At 37.5% G+C, this 18,059-nt stretch overlaps 1 protein-coding gene across 1 annotated transcript in view; it reads left to right on the top strand.

Annotated features, from left to right (window-relative positions):
- Window positions 1-18,059, top strand: part of RALGAPA2 (Ral GTPase activating protein catalytic subunit alpha 2) — a 137,798-nt gene that overhangs the window by 34,970 nt on the left and 84,769 nt on the right. The window contains exons 13-23 of the mRNA XM_050894119.1: window positions 281-429; window positions 853-964; window positions 1,751-1,988; window positions 2,516-2,680; window positions 8,509-8,646; window positions 9,178-9,275; window positions 11,290-11,380; window positions 11,545-11,721; window positions 13,907-14,100; window positions 14,608-14,706; window positions 14,967-15,122. Of these exons, the coding sequence (XP_050750076.1) occupies window positions 281-429; window positions 853-964; window positions 1,751-1,988; window positions 2,516-2,680; window positions 8,509-8,646; window positions 9,178-9,275; window positions 11,290-11,380; window positions 11,545-11,721; window positions 13,907-14,100; window positions 14,608-14,706; window positions 14,967-15,122 (1,617 nt within the window). The remainder of the gene's footprint in view (window positions 1-280; window positions 430-852; window positions 965-1,750; window positions 1,989-2,515; window positions 2,681-8,508; window positions 8,647-9,177; window positions 9,276-11,289; window positions 11,381-11,544; window positions 11,722-13,906; window positions 14,101-14,607; window positions 14,707-14,966; window positions 15,123-18,059) is intronic.

Here is an 18,059-nt window from a genome sequence, read left to right as displayed (position 1 = left end):
ATATAATGCCAGGAAATGAGTAGTTGGAGGAATGGTACTCCTGCCTGACCGAATAGAAGAGATACCTACAAAAGCCATAGTGTGCGATGCATGCCTTTGTTGGGTCTGAAACGCCACCTGACTTTCGCTAGAATGATGTAGAAAAATAAAGTTATAAGTAAAACATGAAACTTGCTCTAAGTTGAAGGTTTGACTGGAGGAGGACAAGTATTTTGTTGTAAGTCTTGACTTTTTTTATTCCTGACACTATGTAAACGGACCATAAATGCCTGTCTTGAAGGTATTCTTGACAAACTCTGCGAATGTTTTCTTATTGGAACCGTGCGTTGAAGTCCCTGTGCTTCTGAAGGAGCAAGTTGATGCTTGCAAAGCAGTTCTGAGTATCTTTAGGCGCATGATAATGGAGCTATCAATGAATAAAAAGACATGGTAAGCTTAATATATTCTGTATCATTTAAGAGCAAATTATCAGCATTTAAACTTTATGGGAGAATTAATGGGTAGGGAAAAGCCTGACTTTCTCAGGGGTAGACCTTACTACGTAAGTCACACTGGTGACTGGCCTCTGAATTGATTTGTGAGATTGCAGGTTCTGCTGAGTCTACGTCGTGATACTATTTGACTTCAAGGTTCTGGCTGGTATTTCCATTCCTGACTTCACCTTCTCAAAAATTAGTTTTTACAGAACCAACTAATGTTATTTTGCGAATGGTCTGTGAAGTCTGAAGTGTGATCACATTCTCAATATGTAAGGCTTACGGGAGAATTAAGAGGGGGTTTTGGTACATGAAAATTAACAAGTACAATTAGTAGAACATGTGAACAAAAAGTACAATTTTGTTTTGGAACCAGGGAGCAGATGTTACAGATACTCCTTAGAATAACAGAAGCTGTGATGCAGAAACCAAAAGAAAACCAAATAAAGGATACGTTCGCTCAAAGCATGTCAGGATTACTTTTCCGAGTGAGTGTTTGGGGTTGGTTGGTTTGTTTTTATGTTGATTTTACATGATGATTACCCGTAGTTTTAGTTAAGTACTATTGCACAGTACTATGAAACCTACTTGTAAAACATGAAAAAGTTCTCCTTTGCAGTAATACAAGTAATTATTTTGTAAACTGTTCCTAACAGAGGGAGGGAGATTCCAGGTGCAACAAGCAGTTAATTTGATCTGTTCTCGAGGGCTCTATTACAAACCATGGTAGAACAGGCAGGCACACGGTCTCTTTGTGGGATATCTTCAATGAGTATCTCTAAAGTGTAAGCCTGATGTAACTGTCTTCCTAGAAGTTCAGCTGGCAAGTCAAAACTGAGTCACATTGAATGAGGTGAAAACACTTATCCATCATATTGTACTTTGCATGCTCAGCTACAGTATCTAGGTCTGAGTGTCACTGGCATAGCTCAATCGCTACAATCATTGTGTAGGTATGGGAGACAGTTCTTCATTCTATTATTATTATACGCAGCGTATTATTTCAGTTTACCAGAGAACTTATAGACCATCTGAAACGTATGTTTCGGAATTTTTAGATTTCCGTAGTCAGTAACTTTCACAATTATTTACCCGTCAATTTCTGGAAATGTTTTTTTTGATGAAAAATAGCTATGCATAATATCTGTGCATCATGAATGATCAATGCTAATATGCAGGTCAGTGTTGACTTCATCAGCATGTGGGTTGGTGTTGGTGTGCTGAATTCATCTTGACAGAAATGCGTGAACTGTCACTTGTTTCTTTTCTCTCAGACCCTCATTGTGGCTTGGATCAGAGCAAACCTGAGTGTTTACATTTCTCGGGAGCTGTGGGATGAGCTGCTCAGCGTTCTGTCTGCCCTGACGGATTGGGAGGAGCTCATAAACGAGTGGGCCAATATCATGGACTCTCTAACAGCGGTGCTAGCAAGAACTGTGTATGGGGTGGAAATGACAAACTTACCCTTGGATAAGCTCAGTGAACAAAAAGAAAAAAAGCAGAGAGGAAAAGGTTAGTCTCTGCTTCAGTGCTTTTTGTATCAAACAAGTTAAATTAAAGTTTAAACTTTAACATTAAATACTATTTAATCTAGTGTGAGAACCTGTTTAATCAAATGTGAACTGCTTTGGATTTATGTATTCTCATCCTTCATTGTGGGAGGAAAGGTAATTGGGGCCAACAGAAGATAGCTATTTAGCACTTTTTAGTACGCACTAAAAATCCATCTTTTCTGTGTCGCGGAAATGAAACGTGGTTTCCTGTGCTGTAGTCTGGCATAGTCATCAATGTACAAATTCTTTTCCATGTATTTTTATTAAACTTTATTAATTCCAGTATTTTAGCTACACTTATGTGCCACCTTACGATTGCACATAGTTGAAGTAGTGATTGTTTTCTAATAATAGTAAAAATTCATCTATGTTGTTTAAAAGATTAATATTTTTCATGTCTGAGTGCTTGTTAGTCCATTCATACTTTAAGAAAAATATGTGCCAAAGCATACAATGCTAGAGAATTTTGTTTTCTTTATCTCTAAGGTGGCATTTTAGAGCCTCAGAAGACAGCTGTAGTGGGAAGATCTTTTTCATTAAGCTGGAAAAGTCACCCTGAAGTTGTGGAGCCAATGAGGTTCAGAAGTGCTACGACCTCTGGAGCCCCAGGAGTTGAGAAAGCAAGAAATATTGTTCGTCAAAGAGCAACAGGTTAGACCATAACTAGATGCTTATGTTCCCAAACACTCAGTAACACTCAAGTTTTAAATCTGCCTTTGAGTTGTGGCTGCTTCCAAAAGTCGTGCAACTTAATAATTAAATGCCTAATCAGAGATGTTGCGTACCTGTGTCGGGATGTCTTGACCACTACCGGTATAAATGAAGAATCAAAGTATTTTGGAAAATTCTAAATATATACTTTTAAATACATTTACATGTAATTGCAGATTAATCCTGTGCATGTTACGGTTTTTTGTAAAGAAGTAAAGTACATTCCTATTTTTATCAATTCATCAGAAAACATTTCTTAACATCAGTCAGATAATATATATTGCTTCTGTACTTTCATACAGCTAGCTATTTACTGTGAGCACAAGGTAAACCAGATATTTAATAAACAATTTCATCCTTTCTTATTCACTTTATTTGCTTTCGTTTTATTAGCATGATGAGGTATGTATAGAATCTCCTTTTCCTTTTTTCTCTCATCTTTACTTCTGGAAAGAGGAAAACAGGAGAAGGGAGAACAAGGGTGAGGAACGATGGGGGAATGCCTGAGACCCCAGGCATTGAACAGATACCTGATTTTTCAAGCATTTCAGCAGCCTGAATTTGATCTCTCTTTATTTCATGGTAGCGTGTTTCTGTGTTCCAATTCAAGGGGCTATGGATTAAAACTCTCCATAGAAAATCTCCTGCTTTTGAATAGGAGATATTTTGCTGCACAGCTTCCTTCCTCATTCATAACAGATTAGTTGTGTTTCTTAGCAGGAGAACTTGAAGGTGATTTAGTATGTTTTTGTGGCTATAGGCTTCATAACTAAGCCACAGTCTTCAGCTTAGATCACAAAACACTTTTGCAATGGAGTCAATTCATTCTGTGTGTCTGTTTTATTTTTAAATTCAGCGAGTTCCTATTTGTGCTGCAGCAGAGAATTCTTTTTCTTCTGCTACAGCATTTCTCCCCTAGACTTCTTGCCAGAGCAGTAGAGAGAACCTGGAAGTATTGATCAGCAAGGACTTTTCTTGGTTGTGTGCGTTCAAATTAAAGGAACTTCCTACCTTTAGTAAGAAAAGCTTATTTGGTGGGGAGTAAGTAGGTTGTCAGGTAGGAGGATGAACTCATGTGTAAAAAGCCCTTAGTTTCAACTTTGTATCTCATGGTCATATAAAAAGAGAATTATTCTGGCTTTCATGGGATTTGTGATGCTCAATGGCTCCCAAATCAGCAGGTGCCAAAAAGTCTTACGTTTGCACATGCGGTTATAACAAACAATCATTTCAAATATATAAAATGTATATCCCTTTTCTAGTGTAAGACTATTTAGAAACACAAAACTCAGCTACTAAGCCTCCAGAGGTGTCATCTTTCAGAATGAAATATAGTGGTCCCTAAGGTGAATACAGAAGCCAGGGCTGTTCATGGGAGGACTTTCTTTAGCAGAGTGGACATTTTGGGAAAAGTGTCTCCCACTGGGGGCTTTTTTGAAATCCCTCATATTCTCCCTCTTCCATTTAAAGACTTTTGTTTGATCTGCTGCTTGTATCTGGAGTTAAAAGAGTAAGAGCAGGGTATTTCTGCAGCAGCACAAAATCTTTTGCCCGCTACCCTACTTGAGTATTTTTGCTTCCTCCTTCCTCCCCTCTGTCTTCTAAATGTCAGCATTGACATTGATGTGTACAAGAAGAGAAACTGTACAGTAAATAAGATTTTTTTTCTTTTCCCCTAATAAATTTCATTTAGAGACTTCTGTAATTCAGCATAACTTTTAGTAATACAATTGATGATAAATTGCTGTTTTTCTCTAAAGGAGATTTTAATCTTATGACAATTGGATATTAATGCATAAAATACCAAGTTTTTAATGGTGTTAGCCTCTAGAGTGTTAGCCACCTTGGAAAGTATTTTTCTGGTGGCCTTTCTTTTTCTAAGAAACAGTGAACCTGTTAAAGTGTTGCTATTTTGAAGAGAAATTCAGTAAGATATGCATTCAGACTGCACTTATCTTCTACCTTCCCATGTGGTGACTTAAGAACTCCAAAAACTTTCACGTAACTTCCGTCCCTTTCATCATCCTGTTCAGAAATGTGGAAAGCAGGGCTCAGTACCCCAAAACCAGAGTCCACAGGATAATTCAGGGTGTAAGGAACTTCAGAAGGTCATCAAGTCTAACCTCCTGCTCAAAACAGGTCTGGTCAGACCAGGGTACTCGGGGCTTTATCCAGTCTGGAGCTGGGATCCCTGGTTTTAAAAGCAAAACCAGAGGCAGCTGTATGTTTAGATCGATTTTTGAGAAGCACACTATCCCACTTCTCAGGTGAAAATGGATTGTTTTCAGCAGAGATGAATGAATGTAGGAGGTAGCTGTTTTGGAGGGGAACATTGCTGGTAGAGGGGAATTTGAATAAGTTTTCCATTCTTTATTTTTGAGCTGCATGTACTGCTACAGATACTTCAATGAAAAGAAAACAGGGTAAGTCGAATTAGCCCACAGATAGGAATCATACACTGACAAAATGAAATATTCCACGTTGTGGAACTGCAGTGATTCAGAAATCACTGATTATTGCGCTTTCAATGTGTGAGATACAGTTGCACATTATTAACTTACAGCTTATTGGAAATACTTCTGGGCTTAATGTTGTAAAACTTTTTTTTTTTTTTAATTCAAAAGCTTTGTGTTTCATTGTATTATGACATTCAAAACCCCAAATATTTCATTATTTTTTCTGACATAATTATTGCTTTATTTTTTCCTGGAAGCTAAGCGAAGCCAGTCTATCAGCAACTGTGTTCATCTTTATGAGGCTTTGCCAGCTACTAAAAGTGTACCTCTTCTGCTTCACACTGTGAGCTCTCTCTTACCTGGTATCTCTTACACTTCTTGCTCTCACAGACTGTCAGGTACTGTACTTTAAAGTCATCTTTTATATAGATGTTCTTTATATTTTTAAACTGCTGTCTGTCTACTCCCTTTCTGTCCAGTTAATTATTCTTTAGTAGTGTGGAATGAGATGTTTTGCACTGGTTCTGTTTCCCGTGCCTCGGATCTGTTCAAAACGTGGTGTTAAGTAATATTGGTAGCCATTAAGAGACGAGCAAGTGTAATGGGAGCATATCTTGTCCTTTTTCAAAGTTACCAAGGGTGGCAAAAAGTGGCTACTTCTAATGCTTTTTTGTTATTCTGTCACTGGGTTCACTGTCAAAATCAGTAACCTTTTCAGGGAAAAGGAGGAGAGCAATATCTTTTCAAGGAACTACCATAGAAACTAGTTGAATGCTTGAATGTATGAGCTAGTGCAAGCAAAATATGCAGTCAAAGAAATGCAGCTGGGCGAGCTACTTGATTTAAAAGAAAAATATCATTCAATGTGTGTTACACAGTTACAAATCGGTGCTTACAAGTTTGGATTTTTTTTCTTCTAAAGAATTTTTCCTGTAATTATTGATTCCAGAAACAAATCTAAAAGATTTCTCTGTGCCTCTTAGTTCTCAGATAGTGTTTGATTTCTCTCAAAATGTTTGTAGTACTGCAAGCAATGTAGTTTTTTTCATTTTAATACTAAAGATTACCATGAATTACAATTAGATTTATATTCCCTAGCAACTAAAGTAAAATTTATTTTATTTTCTTAAAGAAATACTTTTATTCATGTTTACACTTTCAGTTACTTGATTTATTAAAGGTTTCCAAGCAGTTGTTAAAGTTTTAATATAGCGCAGACCAAATATACTAAGGATTAGGAATGCAAAAACTGAAGGCAGCAATCCAGATTTGGGCATTTTAGTGGTTATTTAGACTGAAGCAGGCATATTTTTGCTCAAAAGAGTAGTAAACTTATTTCCTGCTTTCGATACAGTCTCATCCTGGGGAACTTGCTGTTTTGATAAATAAAGCTCAAACAAACCCTAAGCATACAACTTCTGAACTGAATTCTGCACTGGTACCCAGACATAGATGTGAAAAACAGATGTAACGGCCTGAGAATACAAAGCTACTTTGTTGTGGGGCATTCATCCTATCACCTAGCCAAGATGTGTTGGTGGAAGCAGTGAGATTTCTCTGTCATGTTAGCAGACTTTCTTTTATTTCTGTTTCCAGCTAGTAAGTCTCTGAAAAGATGACTTTCTGTCACCTCCCACATCTCGCTTCCTGGAAGAGATTTCTGACTCTTGAGCCCTAACCAGAGTTGTTAGCTGCTGTAGCAAGAAAAGCAAAGTTTTGTTTGTGGTGCGTTCTGGCTCTCTAGGGATCCCTATTCTGTGAAATACCTTAGTGTTTTTTCATCTCCAGTTATCTTCAGTTTTAACACTGAAATTGTTCTAGCTAGTGAATTTAATTTATTATTGTATTTTATGGCTTTCTGTAAGACATTTAAAGTCAACAATGATACTTTGAGGTCAGTAAATACCAGAACAGTTAGTTTTTGTAGAGGTGTATTTGTGAGATAATTTTCTGAAATACATGCAATGTTTCTTAAGTATTTAAGTATTATTTAAACTCACTTGGTAGTGTAGATTGAATGAACTAAGCATACTGTCCTCCTCCTGCAGGCTGCTGCTGCAGTCTGTGTATGTTGGTCTGTAATCTCGTATCCCGAGGGGCTGTACTTCTTGCTCATTTCTGAGTAAGCGTAGCCTCAATGTCGGTGCCTGTGGAGCAGACAGGACACAGAGCAGAGGAAAGGAGACAAGAGGAGGAGAAGAGAAAGCTGGTGGAAAGGTCACTTTTAATGTGCATATTATGTAACAACATGCTGAAAGAAATGTAGAAGACTTAATTCAGCCCACGCTCTTTACTGGAAAAAAAGAAATTCAAGGGTTCTCATAAGAGTTGCTACAGCAGCATTTCTCATAATTTTTTAAAAAAGGAAGATAGCATTGGCTGTGCAGATTGAACACCTTGAACAGTCTGCTGGTGGTTCTGTTGGGTCAGCTTTGGTGGGGTGTGTGGGCCACCTCTTTGACTGCTTTCCAGGGAAGGAGTTAGCAATTAGCTTAGGTATGGTAGTTGGCATTAACCGGTGTCATGGCCATAACCGAAAGCACCGTTACTGAATGGGAACATACTTGATCCTGAGTGTTACTGTCTTCCTCCCTCCTCCCCCAAATGCTGAGAGAAATGCATTTCTAAAAGCATTGTGTTGCTAGCTGATCTCAAGAGTTCCTGTTGCTCCTTCCCCAGTATGTCAATTTATTTTCTCACTTGAATTTTCATGCCTCTCTCTACTCTCTTTTTATTTCTCATTTGCAGTTACAGCAAAAAAGCTGCATGATTCAGTTTGTCCTCACGAACTAAGCCCGAATCACATGTAGCTCAGCTCTTTTTCTACTCTGAATTGTTCCCTTTTTTCTTCTCCCCTTCCTCTCTTTGTGGAGAAGTCAGTAAGCACAGCCATCTTTTCTGCACTCTGCATTTATAGCAGTTTTGCTGTCTCTCCTCTATTCTGTCTGTTTCCAGAACGAACAGGGTCTAGTTTGGGTCTCTGGCACTGAAAAACATAGCTTTGTTCACGTGACATCCTCCCACCCTTCCTCGTGCACTCCGAACCCCCAAAGTAATTTCTGTCCTTTTTCTAGACTTCTTACCACTTACGCTGCTCATACATCTCTCTAAACTTTACAGTTTTTCTAAGGATATTTTATAAAACTTAAACTATAACGTCTGTAACTAGGAGTTACATTCTAGCTTTGTAACTTGGGAATTTTAAATATTTGAATGGGTCACTTTTTCGTATAGCTTTCTTAGGTAAGGAGTTCACATGCGTATATAATTCTGAGGTTGTGCAAATATTTTGTGTTTTAATAAAATCAACAGAAGTTGAAGAATCTCAACAGCTGGAAAATTCAACAGGAACAGAAGCTATGGGCCTATTTGCAGACCAAGAGCAGCAGCTAACTCGAAGTAGCAGCACTTCAGATATTACAGATCAGTTTCCATCTGATTTTTTTCAAGGTAATTTTTGATAAAATACAGTCATACTGTACTTCTGAAGAAAAAGTGGTGAGGCTTGTTCAGCCTCATAAATGCTGCTCTTATCTACTTTGGTTTCCAGCTCTATTCTAAAACGGTTTTTATCTCGTTTTCTTAGTAAATATATTGTTGGTATCTTGTTGAAAGAACTATTTTTAAGAAGTTACAGACCACAGATGTAGAACATGACCTTTTATAAAGCAGGGCAGTTAAAAATTAAACTTTTGAATGTATGCATTTTTTATGTAACTCTTAAACTTTTTTATTATCTGGCCTGCATTTAAATTTTGTGTATTCAAGCTAACAGTTCTGGTTCTGTTCCTATCATGTAAGTATGTTACGCTTATGAAGGATTTTTCAAAACATCTTGTATTCCATTTTAATGTTGTATTACTTCACTTAGCTATAAATGTAAGAAGCGTACATGTAAACGTAACTGAAATTTTCATAAGATTTGCTATGTATTTTGGTCCCACAAATGTCTATTTCTTGTTCACTTTCTAAAATTTCTAGGTAAAAAGGCTGGAAGTTCTCATAATTTAACTTCTTCAGACTCCAGATCAGTTCAGGAAAATAAGGGATATACAAAGAAGGAACATGAAGCTGAGCAAGTAAGGCAAAATAGAAAGTGATGATTGATAAGATTCTAAAAAGGTTTTATTTCTAATCAGATGCATTTTAGTATTTAGAAACTCTAGTAACTGAAAGTGTGAAAAATCATTAATCATGTTTCTAGTATGGAATCTGGAATTGAGCTGTAGCTGTTCATTATGCTATTTGGTATGATCATTCTGTGTCTCCTGATCTTGTCAGTTGCTTATGCAGTTTTATGTAATTGGCTATATTCTAGTCTTGTATAAGACTTTTGTGCTTTTTTTATATTAAATATAAACAAGAAGTTCATAACTTTTTAAAATATAAATAATTCATGGCTATTAGAGCTACAGTACACTGAAATAAATGTTTGATGGTTTAAAGTACTGGGGAAAATGCTTTCCTTCAGCACAATTTGTATCACCAGCTATGTATTGCAGATGTTTGTGTAAGTTAACATTAGGACAGGCAAGCTTCATAAATTTTTAATGCAACTTTTAAGTAAACGGTAGAAATAATAAATGACTGAGGTTAATCATCTTTGTGGAAGTATAATGCAATATGGCATGGAGGACTTAAGCTGAAGCTCATCTTTGGACCGTGGCTCTCCCATACGTCTAGACTTAAAGTACCGTTAACACTTAGCTCTAGAAAGGACAGACGAGACATTTTCTGCAGAGAGCTTTCATTAATTGCTTCAGGAATAACAAAGTGTCTCAAAATGGAAGGAAAACCTAGCCTGCTTTGGATGGGGGAGGGCAGAGGGAGAGAAGCAAGCTCAGTAGTTGGGGGAATTAAAAATTAACTTGGCTCCCCATTCTGTTTTAGTGGCATGTGTTATAAAACACTCACAAGCACATGCTGCCGGGCTGCTACCAGTATTGCACTTTCACTCTTTTTGCAAGTGGAAGCTGGGGTTTGACCATATATTCACCGCATAACTTGCTAATGTACCATGTGAACCAGTCTGACTTCGTATCACAACGCGCTGAGATATTGTCATCACTGATCACTAAGAGCCAGATTCGCCAGGGAAGAGAGACCACTCCGCAGTCTATCAGGCAGTGCAAGCGAGCATGTATTTCTTGGGAATGATTGTCAATTCTCTCCAGTTTAAAAAAAAAAAAAAAAAAAAAAAAAGGCTACAATGTTAGATAATATAATAATAATTTCTACAAGCCAGTTGTCTCTTTGGTGGCAATGGTTTGCTTTCTCAGATATATGCCGAAAGAACGAATGGATTAATGTCTGGCCAGTGGATCAGAAATTGCTTCAAGAAATTTATTTTAAAATGGTAATACTAATAATTGCAAATATTTCTGAAATTCCATTTTGATATTTACTGAATTGAGGACTTCTAGAGTAGAGATTCCTTCAGCAGTTAGATCTAGTATGCTTCTAGGGGTAAGGCGGTGGGGCTTTTTGTTGCATATTTGCAATGGAAAACATGATACGCCATTTTTCTGGCAGAAATTAAGTTTTGCTATTAGATGATATGGAGTGGCCAGAAGTGTGAATTTGAAGGTGATCTGCCAGATGTAAAGAACAATTATGTTTAGGGACAGAGCAGTATCATCTAGAAGCAGAAAACTAACTGAAGGGTTTTCAGCAAGTAGGCTATAAATCTGTTCGGTGAAGGAGGAGGTAAACAAAAGATCAGGTGTCTTTGTGTGGGTTGTTTTGCAACAGAGTAATGCCCCGATGTAAGAAGTGACTACTAATTTCTTCCTGAAAGATTTTTTTTTTATACTTTTAAAACTATTGAATGGTTTCAGATTTGTGGAAAAACATAAGTAAAAAGTCCTGCTTGTTGGCATGAAAACTTTAAGAAAGGGAGGCTAAAGACTGAAATTGAAAGCATGATGGTTTCCTTAAGACATTGAAAGATATTTGGGTAGTCTAAATATTCATGAAAATATCTTGACTGAGTTGTAATTAATATCTAATAACTGTGTGTGTATCTCACATTTGCTAAAATATGATGTAGTTCTTAAAACTGTAATAAGCTGAGATTAATTTTTTTCTCTGAAGGTACTAGTACGAAGAAGCAGTAGTACAGCTGAATTAGATTTGAAAACAGACTTGCAGCAATCACATGGAAATTATAGAGAGAGAGAAAAAAGTGAGTTCTGAGAAATACAGTATTTTTCTTAAGTGTAGCAATTGAAATCAGTGTCATAATTTTGTCTTGTTACAGATATATTAGATGCTTTTCTCCTCATGCTTTGCTCATGTACTCTTTAAAAACAGGGTTTGTGATCTTTATTAATCCCCTTCTTGCTTTAGGTGAAAGCGTTAGCAGTGACACATCCATTGGCTATAATAATGAAGTAGAGATCGCGCTTATCCCCTGGCAAGCTTCTGAAGACGACCATGAAGTTAATGCGTCAGCAGATGTTTGTGTGGATCCTGATGCACCTCGCTGGCTTCAGCTTAGTCCTTCAGATGCTGCAAACTTAACAGGTACTGTAGTCCAGAACATGTATTTACTATTTTAGATTTTTATCTCAAAGGATTTTATACAGTTCAGTTTGCTTATAAAAAGTATGTTTCGTTTGGTATATATCACCAAGTTCCATTGATAATGCTCATTCAAAAATGAGTTTTGAATGCTCAGAGTTTAAGGAATTTGGATAATCAGATTGAAGCTGACATAGGTGCCAATAAATTGTGATCCAGAAAATGATCACACAGTTGAAAAAAATTGGGTTGCTTACTGTGTCAAATTACTACTAATCAGCTGAGTTGTGATAGCTGATCACTTGTGCTCTCTTAACCTGCCCCAGTGTTCAAGTAAAATAAATTAATTTAATTTATATTTTAAGAGGTTTTATTTCATAGCAGAATGGTCTAAGGAAATTCCTTACTATATATTTTGACTGATAGGAAATAACTGGTTAATTCACGATAACTCCTCTCATCTTAATCCTATTACCCTCCTTATTTATACTTCGCAGTACACAATGCCAGTAGGATGTGATAAGTGGCATTCTCAGAAGAGCTAATTTGGAAGTAAAAGTCCTTTACCTTTTCATTTTATTTATAGTATCTTTAGTATATACAACACTCATGATTTTTTTTTGTTGAAATATTTTGATGCTTTGCAATTTATAAGGGTACCTTCCCATCTAATAATGTGAGTCAGAGATGTTATTTCAGTACTTTCATGCAGTAACGTGAAACTATCTTATAGGCTGTTTTTGCGAACAGATACATAGTTTCAAGGATATTTTTTATCATCACTTTCTCTTTGAAATATCTCTGATTTAATGAACCAGCACACCTAGTTCAACAGTTCAGACTGCCATTGTACAAAAGGTAGTGCGTAAAACCATACATGGTAAGGATTATTATGTATGATAAATTCATTGCTGGCTTTATGTCTGTGATGCAAGACATTGCTCCTTTGGGTGTACAAAGAGAAAGAATTACGTAAAATAACCTGAAAGGTAACATAGACTAATGAGAAAAATGGGGTAACAAATGTATAATTGCCCAACAGAGTCAATATGCCCTTACTGCATTTCTGGTTCTCACCCAAGTCACAAAACTTTGGTTTGCTGTAGAAACCTCTACAAAAAATACTGTGACGCCACCACTGAACAGCATAGATGCAATTTCCCTGACGACAGATCTGTTGAAGATCATTCTAATGTGCTTAACAAATAACTTCTGTTTTAACACTTTGGGAATTCATAATGCTGCAACAAACAAACAAAAAAAAAGGGCAAAAAGAAAGAAAAAATCCCAAAAGCTTTTTAAAAAATAAATTCAAGCAAACACAAAAACATCTAAAATGGCTTTTATTTTGCTAACCTCCTTTGGGTCCTGGGAGGACACAAGTTATTTCCCTCTGCCTCTGTAGAAGTTTCCTGTAACTTTCCTCAAAACATTGGCTGCTGAGCACTGCAGGGTGCCACGCTGGACCATAGGTCTGATTCTGCCTGCAGACAGGCTGCTACGCAGCTTTCCCCGCTCTGATAGAAGATAATGTAACAGCTCTTGTCATTAAAATTTGCACTTCAATATGGAATTTTTCTTTTACTGTTTAAGCATATTAATTCCATTATCCTGACAGTCTTCACAAAACCCTGCTTTCCTTCTCAGTTTGCATACTGCTGTCTCAGGAACTGCTTCTGTATAAATGATAATGCCTGAGCATATTCTTCATCACTAGTAGTGCATACTTTTTTAGTTCCTTTGTTCAGTTCCATTTCCAGGTTATTTTATACTGCATGATCTTAAAAAAGAAAGGACTCTTAGCAATAGAAATGTTATCTGTAAAAGCCAGTTATTGATTGAATAAATCTCTCAGAGTACATGAATGTTCCATTTAACTGTATTTGCCTCCCTGATAAAAAAAAAAAACAAAACACCAACCCTTGAGTGGGGGCAGTCTGTCTGATATAAAACTGATCTATAGCTGTGTCCTCTCCATGTGGAAGGCCCTTTAGCCTACATTTTCTGCCATTTCTTTCTTTGAATCATGTGCTAGCTTGAGCAATGAGAAAGAGAGGTGATTTGATGGGAGAGAATACTTTTGAGATGGAAGATGGTTAGAAGGAGTAATGTTCCTATTTTATTGACCAAATGTATACTGTACACTGCATTTCTAATTCATGGAAATTGAACTTTCTTAAATTTACAGACAGTAGTGAATTCCTTGCTGATGACTGCAGTATAATTGCTGGTGGAAGCCTTATCGGTTGGCATCCTGATTCTGCTGCTGTCTTATGGAGGAGGATCTTGGGAATTCTTGGAGATGTGAACAATATACAGTCACCTAAAATCCATGCAAAAGTTTTTGGGTATCTTTATGAGTTGTGGTATAAACTTGCAAAGGTATTGTATATGATGTTTACACCTAATGATAATGATTTTTCTTTTGTTGTGAGAAGTATTATTAAATTTGATTTAGTATTAGCATCTGGAACATAAGCATGAGATTTGGAGGATTCTGTCATAAAGAAAGATAATCTTGTTTGATTTCTAGTAGGTATCCCCAACAGAGAATGTTCCTGTTCCATGACAAGAGAATTTAGATTAGTTAATTTATATGGGGTGAGGAAACAGTAGCAAAGAAAATAGAAGTATAGAATAGAATACCGCGAATGTTGGTGTAAACGTTGGTGTAAAAGCCCATGGTATGACCTAAAATGGTAATATCCGCTTAGGCTGCGGGGAAGCACTATAGAACAAGCTTTCCTGGTAGTTTTGCCTTATAGTATGGTGCAGGGTGTAGCGCCTTTAAAGTAAATAAAGTAAAATGAAAAAGTACTAATATGAAATAAAGAGCATTAATGAAGTAAGCTATCAGTTTTATTAACTCTCTTCTTTTAAAAACATTAGATACGGGACAACCTTGCTATAAGTGTGGACAATCAGTCTACTCCCTCTCCTCCTGTCTTAATTCCTCCTCTGAGAATATTTGCGTCATGGTTGTTCAAGGTAAGTTATGTCTAAAATCTTCACACATTAGCATTTTCTTCTATATCAGTACTGAATTTGTGTGTGTTTGGTTGCGTTATTTTTAATTTTTACAATTGCTGCTGGCTAAGATGATGAATACCCTCCAAAGGCTATTTGGACTTGAGTCTATTTTAATAAATACACGGAACAGACCTGCTTTGTGGAAAATCTGCTGTAGTTTTGCATTAGCTGACTACTAAAAAAAAAAAGTAATAATACAAGGTTTTTGCTCTTTTCAGGCAACCACCCTGCCAAATGAATATAAGGAAGGCAAACTTCAGGCCTACCGGCTGATCTGCGCTATGATGACTAGGCGTCAAGATGTTCTGCCAAATTCTGATTTCCTGGTTCATTTTTATTTTGTGATGCACCTTGGCTTAACAAGTGAAGACCAGGTACAAGCTTTACTTGATAAAAAACCTAATTTATTACTGTGTGCTGATGGAAATGTCTGTATTTTCATATTTGAAGAACTGAAGCAGAAAGGAAGCAATGCTTTGCAACAATTGTTGCATGAAATTATCCTGTGTAGCCTAGTCTGTACCTCTCTTTAGATTACGTAGTCCTAACTTCCTCATTGCTCCCCCAGTTACAAATTTTTAAGCAACAACTACTTACTTGTGACTTAATGTCACAACTGCATCACAGACGCATGTTGATATTTCTGTCTCAGTTTCCTGATGTTTCTGAGGAGTAACCTCAGTGATGAGTTTCTGTCCATCTGCATTGCACAGTTAGTAGCTGAGTCAAGCTGGTCACGTTAAAAACTTTCAAATGCTGAGTTGATATTAAGTCTTGAGCTACACTGTGTGTTTGACCAGTATATTTAAACTTTGGTTCTGCCAAAGTGGGAGCCTCGTGTGTCCAACGGCCCTACCACGTTCCTATACGAACTGTGATGCTGTGAAGTCAGTGCTTCCAGAGCAGCCGCTGGAGTTGGTCTGTTGTTCACATTATTTACAACTTCAGGGAGATAGCAGTTACTCCCAGCTCACATTACAGATGTTTTTACCTTCTATCACGAGGTAAAATGCGAGACATGATCTTGGGCAAAGGAGGGGCTGCGAAGAGCTTTATGCTAATTTATGAGCAGTGTCTGCTCTCAGCACGCTCCTTTGAATGCCCTGTGCTGTTGCTTGCAAGGGCATCCTCAAAAATTGGAATGAATGTTGTCCTCTCCAGACTTTTCCCCTTCAAGATTAGTCCTTCAGAGGATGTTTAAAACTGTCATACCAGGTCTTTTTAACTGGTGCGAAGGGAACTGAAGGGAGAACTGAGACAGAAGGTTATCTTATCACTGTAATCACGAAGTGCTGCCAAAACATTCTGTTTCTGTGGATAAATGTTGTTTCTAGGTCCCTGTGTCCTGGGTTGGCCTAAATAAGTGTTCACTAGGAGATGAGGAAAAGACTTAATCTGTCGAGATGTAAGAAGATTATTGGGCCACAGAAACAGCTGAATGCTCATAAAAACTATAAGAAATACTCTTTAGACAAAATAGAGAATATCTAAAAACACTTCCATGTTTTTATAGCTGTAGGAGTGAGTTTTCTTCCTTAAAAGAAATAATCTAATGAAAGCAATGGCTAGAGCTGTGCTGCAGGTGCCAGCAGAGGGCACACAGACCCCTTCGTAAATCCTGTAGCGGTCACTTCTGCTGCTTCTGAGAGTTATTTCTGGTGCCTTTTAGTAAGCCAGCAGGAAGACTTGCGCAGGTTTGGTTATTTCTGAGATGAGAGAGAGAAATAATGAATTGTTCACAGACTCTTGCCCTCTGAATCTCAGTTCCCTTCCTGAAAAGTTAGAGCATTTGGAAAATCCTCCTTTTAAATAGATAATGGGGGGGAAAAAAAGAATAGAAGGGAAAGGGGTTTTCTTGTGGAAAAACCTAAGAGTCCTGGCTGCTGCTGAAACTTAGAAAAAACCATAAGCATCTGCCATTTATAAAGTACAAATGGGGAAAAATAAAAGTGTAGTGGGAACTGCTGTTTTTGCCACTCTCAATATGTTACCTGAGAGTAATGAAGAGCTCGTTACTCTTTCACTAATGCCATTCAGATTTCAGACAGTTTAACACTGCTTCGTGTACAGAGTAACTTCATTCCCCTACAAAAAGAAGACTGTGATAACACCCACTATGATCAGACCCCCTGAATTTTAAAAAGCACACAGCATTAAATCCTCTTACATGAAACATGCAACTCAGGAAACTTTAAAGCCTGATGTAGACAAGATTTAAAAAAAAAATCACTTTTATATTTAAAAACACAAAGACCATTAAATCAATATAGCAGCCACTGCCAACACAGGGCCATAGGGATGGAAAAGTCAGTAGTTTTAAGTCTTACATTGTTTTCATCTACACATTTCCATGAAATGGCCGGATTTTCAGAGGTGTTCAGCTGTCGGCAGTTCCTTTTTTCTAAGATAAAGGGTGCTCTATTTTTTGAAATCTGACCGCTTCCTGGAGAACCAATTCCTACATAGAAACTGGGAGATTTTTAAAATGTGGGATTGGTTGTTGTTGAACTGTTTCTCACCCTGCTTATTGCGTTTTGGTGTTGATAAGTGTTCCACAGATTTTAAGCGTTTTTCTTTGTTGCACACGGGATTTCAGTCCTTGTGCAGAGTTACAATCCAGAAGTTAAAGATGATGAAGTGAAGACTGCATAGTGAAGACAGACCCCACATTGCACATCATTCCAGGGTTTCCCAGATATTTTGCGCGCTGATGCTGCTCTTTTGTTCTTCCTTGCCTCGCGTGGTTTGGCTTTTTTTGCCTCTTGGTGGCACACTTGACCACAAGTTTTCTCTTGTGTTACTGTCCTTCCAGTTTTGCTTTCCTTCACTATGAAACTGGTTGAGGTGTTAACTCACGGTGCTTTGGCGCTCGGATTCTCATGCCACATGTTGATATGAAGCATGATCCTTATACCTATTTCTGTATTTCCAGTATGATTAGCGTCAGGGTGCTTAATGGGTGTTGAGACTAGTCAGACAGTTTGCATGCTGAGGGTAACTACCAATGCAGGAATGCATTATATGAGGGAGAAGTACCCCCTCTCATACATGCAAACAGTAGCAAAGCCTAAAGTGTGCGTTGTGAAGCACTCCGCTGTCATAGGGTCTCACAGCTTCCTGTGAGAAACAGGATGATGTACAATGACCGTGACACAGTACTGGTACTGATTTTGTGGGGTTTTTTGTACTTCTGCGTGATGTTTTGGTATATGCTGTTACCTGATAAACTTCTTATAAAAGAGGGTGCGATATCATGGGACACAAGGATCACTGGAACGTGGATCTTTGGTAGCACTGCACAATCTCCCGCC

Source organism: Gymnogyps californianus, chromosome 3 (genome assembly GCF_018139145.2).
Source record: "Gymnogyps californianus isolate 813 chromosome 3, ASM1813914v2, whole genome shotgun sequence".
Taxonomy (NCBI): domain Eukaryota; kingdom Metazoa; phylum Chordata; class Aves; order Accipitriformes; family Cathartidae; genus Gymnogyps; species Gymnogyps californianus.
This window is presented reverse-complemented; position numbering and strand designations above follow the sequence as displayed.